The sequence below is a fragment of the Chaetodon auriga genome, chromosome 1 (genome assembly GCF_051107435.1).
Source record: "Chaetodon auriga isolate fChaAug3 chromosome 1, fChaAug3.hap1, whole genome shotgun sequence".
NCBI classification, from domain to species: Eukaryota; Metazoa; Chordata; class Actinopteri; order Chaetodontiformes; family Chaetodontidae; genus Chaetodon; species Chaetodon auriga.
Window position 1 is genome coordinate 31,857,501 of NC_135074.1, and position 22,198 is coordinate 31,879,698.

Consider the following 22,198-nt stretch of genomic DNA (forward strand, 5'->3'; position numbering starts at 1 on the left):
CAGCACACACACGCGTAACACATTATACTCTCAGTGTTTCTGTGAAAAGGTCGAAACCAGCAGCTGTTAGTCCGTCTCTCAATCCTCTCCCACGTCCCGGCACTGCCGGCGCCTCTCAGCCACAAGCCCACCGGATCCCTCTGAAGAGGAAACCTCAGAAATGACTCACAAACATTAACTTTCATTAAAAAATGTTATTTAACTTCCTGAAATAGGACGGATTTTTTATTATTTAGAGCCAAATCAGGAGGAAGCAGAGCATCTGTTGGGGACTATTTTCAGCGGCGGATGAATCCACATTTGGTGCTGCAGTGAGTGTTTGTGGCAGCAGGACGGTGTGTGTGTGTGTGTGTGTGTGTGTGACTGAGTCAGAGTAAACTGCAGTGTGTGTGTTCTGGTGATGAAGGTTTTAATGGAGCTCAGAGGAAGAGGATCAATCAGCTGTGACACACGATGATTCATTCAACGAACATCCTTTAAAACAATAATAAAACCTGACTTTGAAAACTGAGGATTAACCATCAGCTCTGATCGTATAAATGTGACCTCGGGGATCCCAGTAAAAGGTCACTAATTGCCTGGTTTCTGCTCCTGAGCCCACAGGAGCGCTGCAGAACCAGAGCTTCACGCGTCCCTGATAGCCCAGATAGACGCACAGCGTGATTAGGCTGCAGACCTACATTATTAGCAGATGTCATATTTCGCAATTAATCACCCGCTCGCTCTCCTTTTCCACTGCCGACACCCCAATGTGGACTCAGTCCGCGGTTCGGTTCCAGGGTCTGACACAGGCACAGACCTGAATGAGGTGTTAACGGCTGAAACGACTCCAAAGAGCTGAAGACAAATGAAAAGCTGGCAGCATGGCGTCGATCAGCAGACCGTCAATGAACTGCACTTCCAGTGATTTCAGTGAGAATCGGCTGGCTCGACCTCAGCAGAAGCTGTCAATCAGTGCAGGACCAACACTCAGAGGAGCCGTGGAGCCGTTAGCGCCTCCTGTGCCTGACCGTCAGACGCTGATGAACCTGCCACGCGCTAACTTTACCTACTCCATCACATCAGAAGCGACTGACACCACAGGCTCCGATCAGCCGGCTCAGCTCTGAAGGTTCACACTGCTGCTTCTGTTCAGACGTCAAACACAGAGATGTTTGACATGATGACAGAAAAGAGACAAACGAAAACTAAACTCTCGTTTAAGAAGCTGGAACCAGCAGAAAAGTGACAGAACGGTGATTCATTTTCTCACGGTCTAATTATGAGCACATGAACAACTGCACTGATCATCAGTTCATGTGATCATTACCTCTGGATTAATACTTTGTCCATCAGTCTATCAAATGTCAGAAAACAGTGACAATGAAAATCAAATCATCTTCAATTTCTTTTCTTTCCATCTAACAAATTATCTGAATTGAAATTAATTCAACGGTGAATACTATCGTGTACATGTACATTATTTATACTGCATGTTTACACAGCATTACCCTGCAGCTTGTGTTATTATTAACATTACTATATACTAACATGTATTGTTACATACTATTATTACTATTGTTAGTATGTTACTGTTGTTATTATTATGGTATTAGTATTGGCAGTAATAGTATTCTAGTATTCAGATTACTTGATGTAGAACGTTGCACAGCAGATATATTTCTATACAGAAGGTTTATTGTAGCATAATACACAGTTTATATACTTACACTGACATATTTCATTATTTATGGTTGATTTATTTTGTCGTATAGTGTACATGATAGAATTTGTTAATGTATTTATCATATTCTCTGAGATATTTCTTATTTCTAAATTGTGTTTCTGGGACTGTGACTGAGCCGATTTCCCCTCAGGGATCAAAACAGTTTTCTGATTCTGTGTTGGGCCTTTTGGCTTCATCAGAGCAGACAAAGTGTTGATGAATCTATTGCACATGCAGAACTTTGAAAAGGCTGCAGAGTAAAAGCCAGAGGAAAGCAGTCTGGTGGAGGTGAAATACAGGAAGTGCTGCTCGCCCGGCGCATCGTGGACGCGCCTGCGGGGATCTGGTGACGGAGCTCAGAGGTCAAGTGTCAAATCAAAGCGCTGACACTCAGCCGGAGGCCACGCCGTGTTTGAGATGCAGCTGAGACGTGAAGACGGTGAAATGCAGAAGCGCGTTTTGCTGTAAACTGCTGTCAGCTGATGACCCCCCCCCCCCCCGAGCTTTTTACTGAAACATGTCAGGAGACACGATGGTGATGTTCATGTTCCTGCTGAAGCAAAGGCAACTGTCCTCCCCCGTCTCTCTGGCCCTTCTTTCATCTGTCTTCCCTCAACTCCGTCCCCTCCACCCTCGCTGTAAACCCCTCATTCTGCGCCTTTATTTTCTCCTCTTCAGCGGCCTCCTCCTCCTCCTTTCTCTGCTCTTCATCCTGTCTTAATTCTACGGCTTCAGCTTCACATCATTTCTATAACGCGCAGCGCGTCTCCCCTTTCCTCTCGACGTTGGACAGAGGCAGAGCTGCAGAGTGTGGGTAGTGTTTGTGCAGCAGAGTGCTTCCAAATGTGTCCATCTGCCAAGGAGGAGGAGGAGGAGGAGGAGGAGGAGGAGGAGGAGGAGGAGGAGGGGGAGGAGGGGGAGGAGGTAGAGGAAGAGGCCAGAGAGCATGTGTCTTAATCGGGATTGACAGTTACATCGCTCCAAGTTAAATGCCCGTCACACTTTAATCCTCCAGCGGATCACATGTTCCTGCACACACACACACACACACACACACACACACACACACACACACACACACACACACACACACACACACACACACACACACGGTGGTGTTTCTGAATGAACTTGGTCAGGTGGAGGTGGCTTCACACACACACACACACACACACACTTAAATTTAGCGTGCGCTCTCTTAAAGCTGGTACGTGAAGACACTCTGCCGACACACAAACTTGCATGCATTTGCAAAGTGTCTCTAAGCAACCATAGCAACGGTTGCTGTAGCTACTGTAGGAAGCCTTGTGATGGCGAGTTTCCCAGAGGAGCCGTCGTACATCATCTGGCGTGGGGGATGGTGGGATGGGATGTATACTGTACGTACAGTAACGAGCCTCTGCTCACTGAAGGCCTCGCTTAAAGGGACAGTTCACCCACATCACAAACACAGACATGGTTCTCATCGGGCAGGTACTTTTCCGTTGCTTTTGCCCAAGTTCTGAGATATTCGTCGCCAACAGAGGTAAACAGAGCTTAGTTAAAACAAGCCCAGACTGATGAGGGCAAAGATTCAAGGAGAGACGGCGCCATTAAAGGAGGCCTCGCTCCTCGTCCTGATTCAGCATCGCACTCCTTCCTTCAGCTGGTGGAGCGTGCGTTAAGGTCGAGTCCTCACCGCCGCGGCCCTCAGCAAACGATCGTAATTTTGAAGACAAAAATCAGGATAACTAAAGACTCTTGATGTGCAACACGTTGCTGTTCCTCTTTAACTCAGCAGAGTGATCAGAGAGAGACTACAGGAAGCTTCTTCACGCTCTGCGGTCACCTGGTCACCGTGCATCTGTGCACGCACGCAGCTGATTGGTCATCAGACTGCTCCTCTACCCTCCACCTCTGAACACACTGTGAGGTCAGAGACATCTCAGAGACAGATGTCTCCAAACCTGGACAGACAGACTCCACAGAAATCTTCTCCGTGTGTCTTTTCTGCAGAATTTCTGTGGAGACGCAGATGCAGACGTGATGATGATGATGATGATGATGATGAAGATGATGATGATGTGACAGCCTCCCTGACCAGATCGCAGCTGCGCCTGAACACCGCAGCACAATATTGACAGTAAAATATTTGTGAGTCATGCGTGACCTCTGACCTTCGGGTTAGTCAGCCTGGATCTTGTGAGAAGATAAAAACCCGGCGGAGTGTTTCTCACTCCTTCCTCCTCATACACTCACCCAAACACACACACACACACACACACACACACACGCACACACACACTCTCCAGGTGTCGCAGAGACTCACCTGGGCTGCCGCTGCGAAGGAACAGCCCGTCGGGCCTCCTCCCCCAGCCGGCTGAGGGAGGGTGACCGGCTGCGTGCCCCCCTCCCCATGGTCCGGACCACCACGTTGCCATTGGGGCTGCCGCTGGGCATCTGCTGGAGCAGCTGGGGTGACAGGCTGCGGTGTAATGCTGAGGAGCCAGGCTGCGAGTGACCCTGCTGGGGGCCCCTGTGCAGGTGGGGCTGGGCGTGTTGGTGCTGCTGCAGGTGGGGGCCCCAGTTGCCGGGAGAACCGTGCTGCTGGTACTGACTGACCGTTAGGTTGTTGTCGCTGTTGGAGCGCAGGAGGACCCGTGGCGCTGATAACGAGGAGGGGGACTGGTCGTTTCCGCTGCCGTTGCCAGAAGACGGACCCCGGCGGCGTTTGGAGTAGGCTGGAGCCTCACGGAAAGGCACTGCGGAGGAAGGAGGGAGAAGGAAAGACACTTTTATTCGTCTTAATTTTAACATTTCAATCATTCAGGCGACCTTTGCTCGTTTGTGACAGACCAGCTGTTCTGCTCTTTAACGCTGATTCAAAGGAACAAAAGTTTGGAGGGGAAGCAGTTTCCAACAACAGGCTTCCAGAAAGGAACAAAAGTGTCAAAAATCTGTGTTCACATCCACTGAAAATTTGAAAAACAGGATAAATATGTTAAAATGTTGGTTGTATGTGAGTGCTTCCCAAAGAGGCTTTTCAAGGGACTGAAGTTGGAGTTTAAATTGAAGGACCGACAAAATTAAAGTGAAATGTTCCCAAAGCAGGACACGAGCAGAGCTCAGAGCATCCGACTGCGAGGGCTGATGAAGGGTCGTTAACCCTGAGCGCTCAACCACTGACCGAAGCCACTGTGAAGGTGTGACTGTACGCAGTATTCAGTAGCAGTACCTCTGCTCTTACAGTATTAGTACTGCGCTTGCAACAGGATGATGCTGCCGTGTGTCTCTGTTATCTTCACCTGCTGAGTGAGTCAGAAAACATCTGCAGCAGCTCAGAACAGATGTTGTGTCAGTCTGGTAGCTGAAATGCATTTTGGGATTGCGCTGATTGGCCTTCACATGGCTTTGTGAAGGAGCTCTAGCGTACGGTGCATGTGAGCATGCACAGGAGTTAGCTTAGCAGCGAGCCTCTAACGCTGTCCGTCAGTCTGAGCCTGACGCTCCAGCTTCGTGTCAGAAAAGTTCCTCTTCATCACTTCAGGTCGGCGTTAACGCTGCTCATGGTTTTCTGATGGAGATCCTGATCAACCCTTTTCTCTGTTTCTGCGACAGACTGTGGTCAACATGGGAAGTGAAAGGTACTTTCCAGCTGGTCACAAAGACCCAGAGTTCATAGCTTCGGTTCATACTGACGTGCTGCTGAAGTACCTGAATGACTGAACGATCACTTTAAATTTCTCATCAGTGTAACGCACACATACAAGGCTTACGACTGTCTCTAATTATAACAGTCTTTTCTATATTAAACTGCTTTTGAAGAGCAACTGTGACACAATCCCACGTTCACAGCTGTGATGAGCAAACAATGTGTTCTGCAGCGTGCTGTATGTGCTACCACTGTGAATATGTGAAGATAAACTGATGCTAATTATTCTGGATTGTCTCCTGAAGACGGCTGACGTTCTGATGCTCATTCATTTCCACAGCTGAGCTCAGCATCGGCGAGGATCTGCATGATAAAAGAAGGACGGCGGCTTGTTGGGTTTCATTCTTGCGGCGCCTCAGCGGGGACATGTGTTGACCACACTGACGCCTCACACGGCACAGACCGGATTGTCTGCCTGGAAGGTGAAGGACTGGTCAAAGTGGAGACCACAAGAGCTGTGATTGGTCGGCTCGTGTTCCCTCCCACACGTTTCTGATGGTGGAGGTAAGTGAATGAAGACGATGTGAGGCAGGAGAAGCTCTGTAACCCTCCACCCTCACCAGCAGTGAATGAAAGCAGGCAAACACTGTGAAGTTTCCTGCTCCTTCACGAGAAAACGTTAGCGCGTAGCTCAACATCGCTCTGCACCTGAACAGAAGGTGACACACCTCCACTGAGGCCAACACTCGTCTGCGACCTGCAGATCTGCAACCACAAACCTCACGGTCCATATTATTGATTACTCTCATGAAGCGTAATCTGATGGAGTTTATTCACATCTGGGAGTGAGAAAGAGTGTAATTAGTTTCATGATATGATAGTTTTACTACCGTCTACTGGAGCTGAAGAGGTCTGGCACTCATTCAGTTGGTTGTTTTTCTGTGATCCCTGCTGACAAACCCGATTGGTGGACGAATCGAAACGCTGAGGGAAATCTAATGAAAGCACGATGCAGCCTCACAGCACATCCATGTGGCGCTGAGGCCGATTCTGCTGTGTCTGGTTTAATTTATTCTTTTATTGAAGCACCTTGCATCATTAAGAGAGCTCTTAAACAAAGTCCATCATGATGATCAGAAACCTAAAATCAAAACCTTCACCGGAGCGTCTGCATTCAGCCGTCAGCGCCGTGCGTGTCAGCGTTTGTATGGCGCAGGGACGGAGGTGAGAGGACGTAAATAGCTTACCTGTTCGCTCTCTGTGCTATCAGTGACGTCAGACGTGCTGGCAGAGTTTGCACACATGCACATGCACGTCCATCATCTCCTCACCTGCTGACCTTCTCGGGGGTCACTGAACTTGTCATTTTACTCGGTCAATCCATTGAAACTGACTGTGTCGGGTGAAATCACTACGGGAAGCTTCTAAGCGTCTCTGGTGTATATTGAACTGATTGGTGATTGGCCGCGGCCCTCGCTCCACGCTGCGCTCCCTTTCTGACCATCATTAGTGTGATTATCAGGGTTTCATGAGTTCCTCCGGCCCTCGCTGCCTGCGCTGCACCGTCGGACTGGAGCAGTAATGGAGGTTGGCCTTGATTTCCCCACGGATTCATTCCTCCATTACGCTGTGCGATGACGAGCCTACAACTGCCATCACCAGCTCTCCTCACAATTACAGCAGCGCAGGGGGAGCAGAGCGGGGCCTGCAGCCATTCCAACGAGCGCCTCCTGATGATCAGCTGATTGACACAACGGTACCCGGCTAGCACGGTCGCCTGTTAGCTGTGCTGCAGTTTCCTGCTGTTCGCTTCCTGGCAGCATGAACATCTGAACGGGGATTCACTGAGTCATTATCACCCTCCCAGACTAATATCTCAGACCTTTCTCTGTGCGTCTGTCTGCAGCCGACGTGTTGATGAAAAGAAGAGGTGCTAACATCTAATGAGCTAGCACGTTGAGGAGCTACCAGGAGCTATCTGTGTGAGCCCCTGAGGGCTGTGTGGCCTCCACGCTGGAGGCTCCAGCTTCATCTGAACTGTCGCACTCTCGCATCAACGTGCTCTCTTCTTCTCGTGCACACGATCGCTCACACAAATTAATCATCAAGTCAAAGGGGGAGGGGAGTCAAGACGACCCCAGCATCTTATGTAAGAGCTGGAAAAGCAATCAGTGGAACGTATAGAATTAAATGCTCTTGAAACTGAGAACGCATGTCAGAGGTCAGCCGGGCTAAACGACGACGCTGACAGGCGCTAACACGTGGAGCCGCTGTTTGTCTTTCAGTCACTGCTTCATCAAAGTCAGGCTACCTTCAGCTGAGCTGCAGCTCTGAATCCTGATGAGCTGGAGGGTGAAATAAACTCTCTCGCAGTTTTCGCGGTGTCAGCAATCCTGATTCCAGCTGTGAATAACGAACGTGCTTCAAATAATCAGAACGAGAACGATGGACAGCGGCTGAGTCGTTAAACAGCACACGTTCGACTTCACCCGCTGACTGGCATCACCGACCGTTTTCCAGGGAGAACCATCAGCCATGACACCCAAATCTGAACATAATGAGTCCAACATTTCCATTTCACTTTCATTTAGTCCACTAATGAAAGTCCAGGAGTCTGACCGCCTCCAATCAGCAGTCAAAAAACCTTTCATGGACTCATTGATTTAAAAACCTCATCCGACGCACATTAAGTTTCTACCCTTGTTCACACGTCCACATGGTGTTTTCATGAACTACAACACGTACCATAAACAAAGCAGTCAGTCAGCACCGAGGCTGAGCTCGTCCACCTTCCACCACCAGCAGACCAATGGCAGTCTCATACGTCACCTCAGGAACCAATCAAACTGTGGGGAGGGGCTGTGGTGAAACGAGGGGTGTCAGAGGAGAAGCCAGGTGGAGCTACGCATCTGCATATGCCAGCTAAGTTTCACTTAAAAACTAAGTTTCACTTAAAGTTTTACTTAAAGCGATGGCAGAGACGTGTTCTGTTTTTGGCAGCGAGGCTGCAAAAGGAGAAATGATGACCACCAGACAAAACTCAGGCTAGCAGGAGCCTTTCCTGTTTCGCAAAATGCTCCATCCGTTCAGCCAGCGTTAGCCTGCCCGCTCAGGTCTTCTGCTTTGTCAGTCAGCTGATTCAGACGACGGCGACACTCATCACGACAGAAGGACAGAAAACGTCACACGAGTTTGGGGTTGTTCAGGAAGAGAGCATTTGATGATATATAAGCTGCTAATTTAGCGTTAGCGAGATAAGGTCAGGTAATGTTTGTGTGTCTGATGAGCAGAGTGGAAGGTGAGCAGGTGAGCTGCATCCTAAATGAAGGAAGAGGAAGAGGAGAGCGGCAGTTACATCTTCGTAAGCCATTTTAAGACGTGAAGGGATTTCTTTCAAGGAAAAACCTCGAAACATGTTAATCTGATGGACAGAGGTGAGTTTTTAGGGGCTCAGTCAATCAGGAGAGGAACTCTAATCAAAGTTTAAGGAGAATTTGTGTTAATTCATCGGTTCCTTTGTACTCTGATCTTTCTGACTTTGGTTTCAGCTGCTGAAACTTCATCAAACCACAGAGACGTCAAATCTGGACTTATTTTTATTGATCATTTGAATCATTTCTGAAAAGGTCAAAGTGTGACGGGATGTGATGGATCATTTCAGGAGGTGACGACCATCAGTCTGCTGTTGGGGTTGGTGTCTCCTCTCCATTTGTGGTTTAACGAGCTTTAATGAAGTGAAATGAAATGTGTGTTCTGTGTTTTGGATGTTTGTCAGCAGGTTCTTCACGTCCAAAATGACAACTTCTGTGATTTTATTTCAGTTTCTGGACTGTAAATATAAAACGTACGTCCTTTATTTCATCAACACTAGAATTTCTACAATGCAGCAACGAGCAGCCCAAACTCCCACAATGCACTGCTTTGCCTCTGCTTATGCGATGACAGATGGGTAAATGACACTTTTGTGAAGCTACATCAGCGGTGATGTAAAATGGTGGTGAATCATGAGTTTAATTGACCGCTCGAGTGATTTCTTCAGTGTTTTCATGGAAGAAAATTCTGATGAATTCAGATTTAGTTTAACATTTTTATTGTTCCACCGTCATGAAGTTTAGCTGAACGGTTACTGTTAGCACTGACAATCATCACGTTCTGGAAAACAGAGGAACTAACTGAACGCACGCTTTGTGTCACCTTTCAGCCAAACGTGCGAAGCTGCAGAGATCAGATCTGAGCAGGAGATTCTGCTGCACACTGCCAGTAACACAGGCACAAACCAGTTACGACACAAGTTTTACACCATTTCACACCACTGCTGCAGAGCCTGACATACCGGAGGACATGTTACTTTTACCACAAACGACCAAGTCAGTTTTATTTCTATGACCCAGAATCACAAATCACAATTCACCTCGAGGAGCTCTCTATTCAAGTCTCAGTCAAAGGAAAGAATATCTGCATTTACTGCACAAAAATATTTAACTGTGTACAACTACAACTGTGTTTACGAGCCAGATTTCACATTCTCCCACTGGAGGCTTCACTGGCATCATAAATCTCTCATTTTCCTGCTGCACCTTGATGCAAACCTGCAGCCTTTGCACACAGTTCACTGCCAGTACAACCAATCCAACACCTCCATTCAGCCAGTAGATCCTACTTATTAGTGCTAAAGAGTGTGTCTTTAAAAAAATAATGATAATGACAGCTTCGGGTACAGAAGTGAAAGTAAAAAGCTGTCAGCTCAGGACGGGAGTCCAGGTTTTTGGCCCTCTCTGCCGCCGTAGGCTCCACAGTCCGCTGAGCTGCGCTGCTTCATTGAGAAACAGCAGCGGGTGAATCAAAGCGGGTTCACACACCGGCAGATGGATGGGCTGCTTCGGCTCTGTTTGGGTGAGGGGAACGGCACATAGTCATGTCTGTGGGTGTTTTCTCCGCGTTCAGTCCCATTTTCCATCTCTCTCTGTGACCTAAAAACTAGTCCAGAGCCGCCGCTTCCTCCTTTTCTTTTCCGTCCGAACGAAAAAAAAAAAAAAAAAAAAAAAAAAGAGAACTCGCAGATTATTCTTGTAACCTAAATACGCGCCGACCTACCTACAGTCCAACAGCGAGGCTACAAACCGCCTCAGATGATGCTGAACACTTTCAAACAAAGACATCGGGACGCGTGTTCTTCTCTGAGTGGACACGCTGAGGTTTGTTCCACCTGAAGTTGACGGTGGAGCTCGAACCGTCCGACAGCGAAGCGCCTCATTTGAAAAGTGCGGAAAGAAAGAGGAAGCAGCTTACCTTCCTTTTTTAAGGCATTGATGATCGACTTCATTTTCACTCCTTTGCTACTCCGACGTGGCCTCACAGTTGTTTCAGACCCGACTTTCCCTTTCAGCACCACGGACAGCGACTCCGCGGAGAGGAGCTGCGGCGCGCCGCGCACATGATCCGGCTCACACCTTCCACTGCCGCCGCCTCCCTGCTAAGCCTGCCGACCCCCTCCGCTAACACACACTCACACACACACACGACCTCCCTCATCCCGCCCCTTACACACCTCCTCTCCCTCTCTTTCCCTCCCATGAGGCAGAGAGCGCGCTGCACAGCTGCTCTGTGGAGCCGCCGTACAGTCATCCATGGAGCGCGTGAAGCAGCAGCGGCAGGAGCACGAGAGGAATGTGGAGTGAAAGTTCAGACTGACAGAATCAGTTTCTTCACAGTTGTGACAAACATATGTGACTTTGTAAAGTTGATAAAATCTTGCAGGACAAACTGTAGAAACAACACTTTCTACATCAAAACATATTTTCTGCATCTAAACGCTGAACTGTTCCTTTAAAGACAGATTTGGATTTTGTTCTTTGTCTTGATCCTTTCACCTCAAATCACATCTCAAGTCAAAGGGAACTCGGTCACTAGTTCATACAAAGATACTGTCCCTCAAAGCGTGAGTGTTGGACCAGAGGAAGCTCTGACATGATGGCGCCGCTGGAGGAAAAGCTGCTGAACGCGTCGTTTGGGGAGAACAATCAGTTCAATCTGTGTGGACAGATTTAACCACAGACCCAAGACCTGGACTGACTGAGCGATCCGCATCATCTGAAGACCGAGCCAGCGCGTCGTTATTGCACATAACCTGGGAGACAGGTGATGTATTTAAGTCGTGGCCTGTGGTTTCAAAGAGTGCACACAGAGAGTGTGAACACGACGCAAACGCCAGGACTGATACGATCTATCTGTCACGAGCCAATGACGTCTGCCGGCACTAACAGCAAAAATAATACAGACCATGACACGTTAAAGGAAAACCAGAATAAACGTGTGGAGAAACAGAGGAAGTGCAGATGTTTCCATACTGTGTGTGATGACGTGAATGTTGTGGCCTTCAGTCAGCTGATCTCCACCCTGCAGCAAGACCTCAGAACGCCATAAAATCACCCATAAGTAGAGTCCAGCCGATAAGCGACTCACTTCCACATCCACACAGTGAAAACGCTCGTACAGGTGCACAGAACCTCTGCTCTGAAGCTCTTCAGGAGGCTCGAGGTGGAACGACATCTGCTGGCTTCACATCATATCCAACAGCAGGACAGATCACCTGTTATCAGGCTGACTCTCACAGCCAGTGACCCGAGAGGGTCTGTGTCAAGGCGGCGGAGTATTGATGACCACAGGTGCTCAAAGCACAGTGGAAGAACATGCTGGCCTCTTCTGGAACATCAGCTCTGTTCTCTGCAGACACACAGGCTGCTTTGGACATTTGGTCTGTTTGGTCTGTTTTATCAAACATTTATGAATTTAGGGGTCGTGATTGGTTTCAGGGAGACTTCTGGCACCTGAAAGCTTCCTCAGAGGCTTTCTGTCTGGAAGATGTGGACGTTTTGAGGCTAAAAGCTGAACTGTGTTCTTGTTTTTACTGAAAAACGTTTCACAGAGGAACAAACAGCATAAACTTAACAGGAAAGCTAGCTGCCTTTCTAAATCTTTAAACGCTTCTCCATTTAAACACTGATATCAAAAACTGTTGTATTGATAAAATAACAGTCAGGCTCATTTACAGTCACAGCCTCAGGCGTCCGTTCATGTGCACATTTCACATTAATAAAAGATGAAAAGAACAGAGAAAAATAACAACTGACTCTGCAGATTGAAAACCCCAAGACACACACACACACACACACACACACACACACACACACACACACTATAAAAATATCCCTCTTTCAAAACAAATGAAAATAAAGTGTTTGATGCTTAACAAATCTATCGACTCAATACACGTATTCCACATCTTCTGTAAGCTGCTAACCAACAACCATCCAATGACCAATAACCACCAATCAAAGAGCAGCTGGTGGACGTCTGCAGGTGTAAACACTCTCCTCCTCCACCAGCGAACAGACTGAGAGACAGTGGACTCCACAGAAGACAGGAGGAGACTCAGACTGGTGTAGAAGGTCAGCTCTGTCCTGGGACGCCTCCTCCACCCAGTGGAGGTGCTGGGAGGAAGGAGGATGGTGGCTAAGCTACCATCCCTGATGGAGAACATGTCCCATCCCATGCAGGACTCCGAGCAGCTCCTTCCTTCCTGCTGCTGTCAGACTTATCAACACTGCTCCCATTAGACCACAAACACCCAAACTGACTTTTTACTGGTGCTTCTTACGATCACAGTCTCCTAAACGTTCCCCACTGTGGCTTTAATAAAGGATCTGTGATCTGTGTTTAAGGAGTCAACATGTGAAGAGAAGCCATAGAAATAATAACAATAATAACAATGAATCTGTCGTCAGTCATGGAGTTAACCTTGACCATGTTCAGAGATGATCACTTATTTTCTGACTTTCATTGTGTCAAACTTTATTACTTTCATTGTTTCAAAAAGAATTTAATTCTAGGAATATAAAAATAAAAAGATTTTACTTTCAGCGCTCATGAAAGGGCTCATGCTTACACTTCAGTGATTTCTGGGTAGTCAGAGACCTTCTGTTTCATATTTAGCTCTTCTCAGTTTCCATGTGATGTTTAGAAGAACTTAAGACCAAACTGTGTATTTTTCACTTTACGACGATGTTCCAAAACAGCATCTAATGAGGACAAATAATTTAAAAAACAGGCAAAATGAAAGAGTTGAGGCTCTGAGGAGCTGAGCTGAGGTTTGTGACTCACAGCTGGATGAGAAAGAAAGGAATCGCTTTACTTTTTAAAATGCAGCTTCCTGTTTTGGAGTCTACAGTGATGTGAGCTCCAGTTCACGACGAGGTGATCCACGCTGAGAGGAACCAAAACCTTCTCTGCTCAGAGGTGAAAGCAGGAGATGTAAGCCGTCTGTGGCTGCCAGCGATACGATACGACAAGTATTAGAAGGTGTTTTTATGATGATTTCATTCTGAAGTTTAGTGTAAATCACTCTGAGATCACGGTGACTTCAGTCTTTCAGACGCAGCTCAGCTCAGATGGAAGCTGGTTTCTCTTTGTGTTTCAGGTTTGGTTGAGTTTGACAGAGGAAGACAACGCACAGCAGGAGGCGGGACGCTGAGGCTGACGGACGGCAGCTGAAGGTGGAAACGTAGGATTCATTCTACAGCTCGCTTTCAGGAAGTCAACATGCATCCGAGGTTAGATCAGCTGGTTGAAAAAACAAGCGTTTGAGCGAGCGACGGACTGGCGAGCACATTCTTCAAGACACAAATCCTTGTTGCTAAGCAACTCGGAGGGGGACGGCTCCATACATCATTACAGCGACGCTTCCACACCAGCGTGCACACCTGCCCGTCGTATGATGTCATGTACATTCCTACGACTCTCTCTGCTCTGCTTTGATTTGACGCTCGGCGTCCACGCCGTCCTGGGTAATGACGGCTTGTTACCGCGCCGCGTCTCTCTTCCTCGCTCCTCTTTCCATCCTGCTTCATCTTCAAAGGACGCTGACACGCTGATACAAATTCATCCCAGAAATGACCCCGCTCAGGAGCAGCGCACCAGATGGCTACATGCAAAGCATATGTTGTCATAAAGTATGCAATAATGCAGCGATGAGAGCAGATTTCCTCCATGGGTGTTTCCATACTGAGCGCTGCCCTCTCAGAACCAGTCAGACCAGACAGAGCACGGGGAAACACACAGGAGCTCACCAGTACTGCTGCATGTTACCAGTACAGTGCTGAAAAAATGTTTTATTTTGAAAATCCAACACACAGGTTTATGTGTAAGTCAACTGATTCCACAGCATGGCCAAAAGTCTATGGACACGCTGGCATTCGACCCACAGGTGATCACTGAGCCTGTTCAGAAGTCAAGGCATTGACCTGCAGCTCTCGCAGCCTCCATCCTCTGGTTCCAGTCGTTCCAACACGTTTGAATCTGCACCATTTGCTCCCATTCAGCCGCAAGAGCGTTAGCGAGCGCCAACGCTGATGTGGGCAGTAAGGCCCGGCCTTAGGCCTAAGGCCCGGGTCGAGGTCAGGACTCTGCAGGCTGGTGGAGTTCTTCCACAGCAAACTGGGAAATGGTCATGATGGAAAGCCTTCAGACACGCACGTCCACATACTTTTGGCCAGTATATTAGCTGGATTGTGCCTTTTTGGACTTCCTGCATATGTTGAAAAGCATTGTCGAAAATAAGCAGATATGCATCCATGTTCTTTGTATGTGACATGATCCGTACCACGTGATACATGTGACACCTGCTGTGAAGGAACGCACTGGATCTGACAGCAGAACACACACACACACACACACACACACACACACACACACACACACACACACACACACACACACACACACACACACAGCAGGTAATTTTCCGTCTCCACTGAACCTTGTTTATCAGTAACTGCAGCTCGTCATCACAGCTGAATCTGACCATCATTACCATCGAGCAGTTTAGCTGTTTGTCACCCTGCGAGAGACCCCCCGCCACCCCCCCACCCCCCGCTTTCATTGGCTGGATGCTAATTTCCAGCTAATTTACCTTCGGTGAGGACAAAAGGCTTCGTACACGTGACTTGTTGGAGCAGCTTCAGATGTGAAAAACTACAAATGTAGCACATCGTGTGGATGCAGAAAGGAAATAAATAAATCAACATCGCTGTGAATTAAGTTTTCCTGCCTCGCTGACACGATGTTGAAGTAGTGAGAGTCAATTTGTCCTCCTTCCTGGGGACACTGCTGGCACAATCAGCCAAATATAGCACGGATTTCAGAGTGTGAGCGTATCACACACATCAGTGCAGAAACCCTTGTTTAAGGAAAGAGAACATTCCTCGCTGATGAATAAATGAACGTGTCGCCTTCATTTATTCATATACAAATACACATAAAAGCACTTTGTTGTTGGAGAAGAAGGACGACTCTAAACTTCAATTTTTAATGAGCTTTTGTGTTTGCAGCAGATTTTAAATTAAGTTCATAAATTCAAGGTGACATCAAATGATCTGAAGACTGTCCACGACTTTCAATCCGTCATGACAGAAAACAGAGAAAAGCAGCAAACTGTCACTTTGAAGAAAACACAGAGCGTTTCACATTTTACCTGCTCCATTTTCTCAGTGATTATTTGACTCATGAGATAAATCTTTAATCTCCAGCCTTTGATAAAACAACTGAGAGACGTCACCTGATTAAATAAAGGTTAAACATGGCTGCTTCTCTTTTTCTCACATTTGCAGCCTCACGATCTGCCAGGAATCCGTTACACAGACAGTGAGAAGCACTTGGACAGACCTCAGCTACAGCAGCTCCTGCCAAGACCAATCAAAGCCGGCAGGAGAGTTCAGGAGGTGGGGGGGGGGGCAAAAGCCCGAAATGTTTGAGACCGGGGTGCAAGAATCACTGACATCAAGAGTCACCGACCGAGAGAAAGAAAGAAAGAAAGAAAGAAAGAAAGAAAGACGGAAGAAAGAAAGAAAATAAAGAACGAAAGAAAGGAAGAAAGAAAGAAAGAAAGAAAAAAGGAAGAAAGAAAGAAAGAAAACAAAGAAAATAAAGAACGAAAGAAAGAAAGAAAGAATGAAAGAAAGAAAAGAAAGAAAGAAAGAAAGAAAGAAAGAAAGAAAATAAAGAACAAAAGAAAGAAAGAAAAGAAAGAAAGAAAGAAAGAAAGAAAGAAAATAAAGAACGAAAGAAAGAAAGAAAGAAAGAAAGAAAGAAAGAAAATAAAGAACGAAAGAAAGAAAGAAAAGAAAGAAAGAAAGAAAGAAAGAAAGAAAATAAAGAAAGAAAGAAAGAAAGAAAGAAAGAAAGAAAGAAAGAAAGAAAGAAAGAATGGCACCCTGCAGGAGACTAAACACTTTAACGTCAAGCATGTGATTGTTATTCGGCCTGAATCACTGATTTATGGTGTGTTATTTATTGATCTACCACTGAGCACAGACATGAAGTCACACGTGAAATAATGACAATCTCATGCAAACAAACAAACAAACAAACAAACAAACAAACAAACAAACAAACTGTTTTCTTAGCTGATGCATTTTCACTCATGAGGCTTCTGGTGCTTCCTAACCACCTCCTCACAGCGTGCGTGCGTGCGTGTAATAAACCCTGATGTGTAAACATGCAGTCCCTGTGCCCTGCGTGACGTTTCACCGCTGACATGGACGCCGGTGTTCCTGCTGCGTGTCGACACGTTTCTGGCCTGTTTCAGGTGCAGGTCAGAACGCGCAGAGGGTCCTCGAAACTCTAAATCCTGCTGTGAACTGAGAGCAGACGAGCACGAAAGTGGTTAAGGCGTGTGTGTGTGTGTGTGTGTGTGTGTGCGTGCGCCACATGTATGTGTGTGTAACTGTAAAAGTGTGTTTGGTCAACACACAGTGCCTGTCGGATTATCACACTCTGACAGCGGGTCTAATACGCCCATCTGTCAATCATCCTTACACAGGCTTACTGCTGTATGGAGGACAAATACAACACATATCTTCTCCAGACATCCCCACCATCCACCCATTCATCATACTGTGTGTGTGTGTGTGTGTGTGTGTGTGTGTGTGTGTGTGTTAGAGTCAATTGTAAAGAAACTTAATGACCTTTTCTGGGAGCACGTTTGGAGCGAGCTCGCTGTGCTGCATTACTGGTTTAAATGTTTTGTCATTGTCGTCTGCTGATTTGTCTCTGCTGAGTTTCAGGATTTCTGTCGTCATTGCAGCTTTTAAAAGTCTGAATGTAAACACAGAAATGTTAGTCAGTGAGTCAGAGAAGCTTCATTTGAAAGCATGAAACTTTTTAAAACACACAGGTAGAAGGTGCTTCACACGCGAGGAGCTTAAAAATGATTAAACAAATACGACATAACGCACACAAACAACTATCACTGAGACGGAGATTCTCCTGTGAAGATGAGATCTGAGAGGCTCCCTGAAAGAGTCCAAAGATCTGACAGAGGAGGAAGACGAGGAAGACGAGGAAGATGATTCCAGAGAGTCGGAGCTAAAGCAGCAAAGACACCATCGCCTTCTGCGAGGGGGCCGAGATTAGAGGACCGGAGAGGTCGAGAAGTGAGGACGTGACGAGGAGATCAGACGCGTGACTGGAGGGAAGGTCAGGCAGAGGCTCATACACCATGAGCGGGATCGGACAGGAAGTAAGAGCGGGGGTGACGAGGGACCGCCGGCTGGCTCTTAACGGCCTGAGCTTCCACAGATCTTTGATAGACGGTCTGAGTGTGAAAGCCGTCACATGACTCCGACCAGTCAGTCTGTGTGGAAGCATCTGCATTTCACTTCTAACACATTTAATCAGGGGTTTCCTTCAAGCTGTCACCTGTATCCCACCTGACACGCCGGCAGACACTGATCACTGCGGCACATGTCCAGTGTATGTTCACAGACAGACAAAGAGCTGAATCCACAACAGAGCTGATCCAGACGAGTGCAGAGACAGGAGGTCAGACCTGAGGGGACAAAGTGAGACTAAAAACTGAGAGTCTGCAGCCACTTTAATGACTCTAATGAGGTGATCTGAGCTAAATGCTAACGTCAGCTGCTCACAGGGACAAAGCGCTGATGTTTAGCAGCCATCATGTTCACCCTGATGGGACGGTCATTAGTTTTACAGGTTCATTATGAAGCGCAGAATCAGACGGCGTCAAACTTTGTCCTGATGATGGAGTTTTTACAAAGACTGAACGAACGTCCGGACTTCATGGCCGTCGATGGATCCAGAGCAGTGAGTCCTGGATCTGCTGACAGACCGGAGCTCTGAGTCTCTCTGTGTGGTCTGGACTCACATGGTCCCTCTTCTTACAGTTTGGCCCTTACTGTAAAACATCTCAACAGGAAGGAAATAAAACACTGATCTTTACTTTACAGGCGGACGTCGGCTTCCACGCTGATCACAAACGTCTTCATAGTTATTTGAGGAATCATTGTCAAACTGTCTCTGATGTGTTTATGAAAAAACAAACAGATTTGATCAACATTAACCTCAGAAATCAGTCAGGCTCATTACCTGATGATGATGATCATAGTGTGACTGTGGACGCGGTCACATGACGTTTGACTGGTTCACAGGCTCGGCCCTTTGAACACTGTTAACTACAGTATATAGGTCACACACACGTTATCTCCAGGCTACATATGGAAAGTCGTCATTGTCCTTTAAGACGTCCTCCATTCTCCTCCACCAATCACACTGTGTCCTACTTCACAGCTTTGTCTGCCTTCGTCTCTCCACAGGAGTCCATGTGTGCACTGATTCTCTGTGTTCAAGCAGCTGAAGTGAGATTCTGCATCTCTGAAGCAGACGGAATAACCGGCCTCTAAGTGTCAAAACCACCAAAACGAGGTGGGAACGAGCAGAAGTGACGCTCTCTGAGGGTCCACCTCATGCACTGAACCTGCATCCATCAGGCCGTCCAGTCAGACGTGACAGGCCTTCTGCCGACTGACAACAAATCTGAACGCCTGATCTGAATAAGTGGCGCTGTGGGCAGAGCTGCCGTCAAGCAGAAATTCAATCCAGAACGCAGCGCATGCAGCAAACTGTTGACTGACGATCACAGCTGCACACATCTGCATCTGTAACTGTGATCCAACACCGTCTGTTCTCTGCAGCTAAATCCATCGCGCTTAATGCAATCACTGAGATCAGCGTGGGACTGACTGCGGCGTGCACAGCTGCTTACTGACAGCGCGTCATCCGTCCACGCCTCACGGTGTATGGAGCCACTGTGGCTCAGCAGGTGGAGCAGTTCAATCTCCTGCTCACACTGAAGCAAGCTGGTCAGGTCAGCGCTCGCTGTGAACAGGTGAACAGGTGAAGAACTGCAGAGCAGCTTTCTGTGCAGGGGCAGCAGGAGTTTGTGTGATTTGAACAGCTGCCTGTGGGCTCTTCCTGCTCTGCTGTGGATTCTCACATTTCAGAAAACAAGTGTCGGATGTCAAAAACGTCTTTTTAAAAAGTCTTGCTGCAGGTTAAAATGCACGAAGCCTTTATGACTTCATTTCAGCTGTCACTGCCTCAGCGCCGCCTCTTTCAAAATAAAACCGCAGTTTATCATCACAAGCCAACAGATACACAGCGAGCCTCCCCAGATCAGGGCCCCCGGGGGTCTGCAGGGGCCCCTGTTGGCTGTTTGAGTGTCGATAAAGTCGAGAAATCTGAACAGAATGACGCAACGAAACAGAAGATTTGTGTGGCTGAACTGTTACATCATCTGGACGGAGTAAGCAAGAGGAACTGTGAAAGCTGCAGGGCTTAGGGCGCTCACACACACACACACACACACACACACACACACACGCACACACACACACACACGCACACACACACGGTCAGTCCATGATCAACATTAAAACCAGGGAGAGGCTCAGTACACAAGCTGTCTCTGGTAAGAAGGGCTGGGCTGTGAGTGTGTAGGTGTGTGTGTGTGTGTGTGTGTGTGTGTGTGTGTGTGTTCAGGGTGGGGCGGTGAGTCATGAAGCTCGGGTGGAGGGCTGATGGGGGTACGGGTCGTGGGCAGGAGGGGTGAGGGCACCCACCTTTGCAGCAGGCTGAACCCATGGTGGCCAATGGAGGATCCAGAGGCGAAGACGTCCCATCCCCAAATCCAAAGCACCGACGTCTCACAGGGGACGGAACCGGAGCGAAGACGTCCGAACGCGGGGGGACGAGGACCTGCTGACTACCTGATCACCTTTGGCTTATGGTGGCTCCCGCTCACACCGCAGCCGAGCGCTTGTGGCCGGGGTTGAGTCGGTGCGAGGGGAGGCGGGGTGGAGGGAGGTGGGGGGTGCAGCAGATGTAGACGCCAACGAGGCTTTTTGGGGGTAATCCTGCACCGCCGCCGTGTCCCATTTAGCCCTTCAGCAGGTCGCCTCCGTGTGAGGCCGCCCGCTGGTGGGTGGCGTCCACGAGCGAGGGCAACGACTGCAGGATTACATCTTTAGATTAGATTAGATTTCTCTCTCTCTTCATTTATTCCCCCTCAATCTTCCTCTGTCCTCTTTACATATCCATTTGTTTGTTCATCTATTCTCATCTGATCTGAGGCCCCGTAATCCCCGAGCGCTCTCTGAGCACGAGCGACGTCTGCAGCCCGCGTGCACAGAGGACGGGCGGCGGTGATGATTTCTGCTCCTTTTAAAACGAGGCTCTAACAGGTGTTAAATCAGAGCTGAAGCTGCTGCCATCACCAGTCTGCCTCTCCACAACTCATCAACGAGTAAGAGGCAACTAAGCAACAAAGGTAATAAATAGCAAGAAGAGAAAAAAAACATGGAATTTGTTCAACAATCTATTTTTTTTTCGTTTGTGTGTTCGTGAGAAATCTTTCTCGTCTTCTCACCTCCCTCTCGTTCCTCTCACACACAGATGCAGAGTGAAAGAACTCTCATACTGTATATATATATATTTATTTATTTATATATCTCTACACAGGCACCATCTCGCCTTTCAATGGAGTGTTTAACTGTTAAATGAGCCGTTGGACAGGCTGGGGGGTCAATCCTCCCTCCACCTTCACACACACCGTTTGAAAGCACAAAACTTCCCGATTCTGTGCAAACTGACGGATTGACCGACTCAGATTTCCAAGTCTTGACAAACTCTTAATCTACTGCGACACACACACAAAAGGAATTTATTAAAAGCTTTCAGTGTTCTGCCTAAAGCCGCCTCAACGCGCACGAAACTGAGCATCATGTTGTACAAAAACAATCACAATCAACAGAAGAGCTGGCAAATCCATCGACTTCATCAAATCCGTTCAGGCGGAATCACGCAGAGCAGCCGAAGCCACCAGTCGCTTCCCAGTAAACGAAAGCTCCCCCCGGCCGAGCATTGATCATTTCTCCCGGCCTGATCGGCCCGGTGTAAACACAAACTTTCATCCTCTCGGCAACGCTTTCGTAATCCCGCGGAGGGGATTATACCAGAGGTCATTTAGGAGGATCAAACCAGGGGGGATTTGAAATGTATCCTGAGGGAGATTCAGGAATACGAGCCGGGTGGCTGAAGAACAGGTGAGGGAGGGAGGAGGGAGGCAGGGAGGGAGGAGGGAGGGAGGAGAGAGGGAAGGAGGGAGACAGGGAGGGAGGAGGGAGGGAGGAGAGAGGGAAGGAGGGAGGCAGGGAGGGAGGAGGGAGGAGGGAGGGAGGAGAGAGGGAAGGAGGGAGACAGGGAGGGAGGAGGGAGGCAGGGAGGGAGGAGAGAGGGAAGGAGGGAGGCAGGGAGGGAGGAGGGAGGGAGGAGAGAGGGAAGGAGGGAGGCAGGGAGGGAGGAGGGAGGGAGGAGAGAGGGAGGGAGGAGGGAGGGAGGAGAGAGGGAAGGAGGGAGGCAGGGAGGGAGGAGAGAGGGAGGAGAGAGGGAAGGAGGGAGGGAGGGAGGGAGGAGAGAGGGAGGGAGGGAGGAGGGAGGGAGGAGAGAGGGAA

General features: G+C 48.1%; 1 protein-coding gene across 1 annotated transcript in view; it reads right to left on the reverse strand.

Annotated features, from left to right (window-relative positions):
• The window catches only part of LOC143323576 (SH3 and multiple ankyrin repeat domains protein 2-like), a 166,171-nt gene that overhangs the window by 66,006 nt on the left and 77,967 nt on the right, over positions 1-22,198 (reverse strand). Inside the window, exon 12 of the mRNA XM_076735501.1 lies at positions 4,014-4,446. Within this exon, the coding sequence (XP_076591616.1) occupies positions 4,014-4,446 (433 nt within the window). The remainder of the gene's footprint in view (positions 1-4,013; positions 4,447-22,198) is intronic.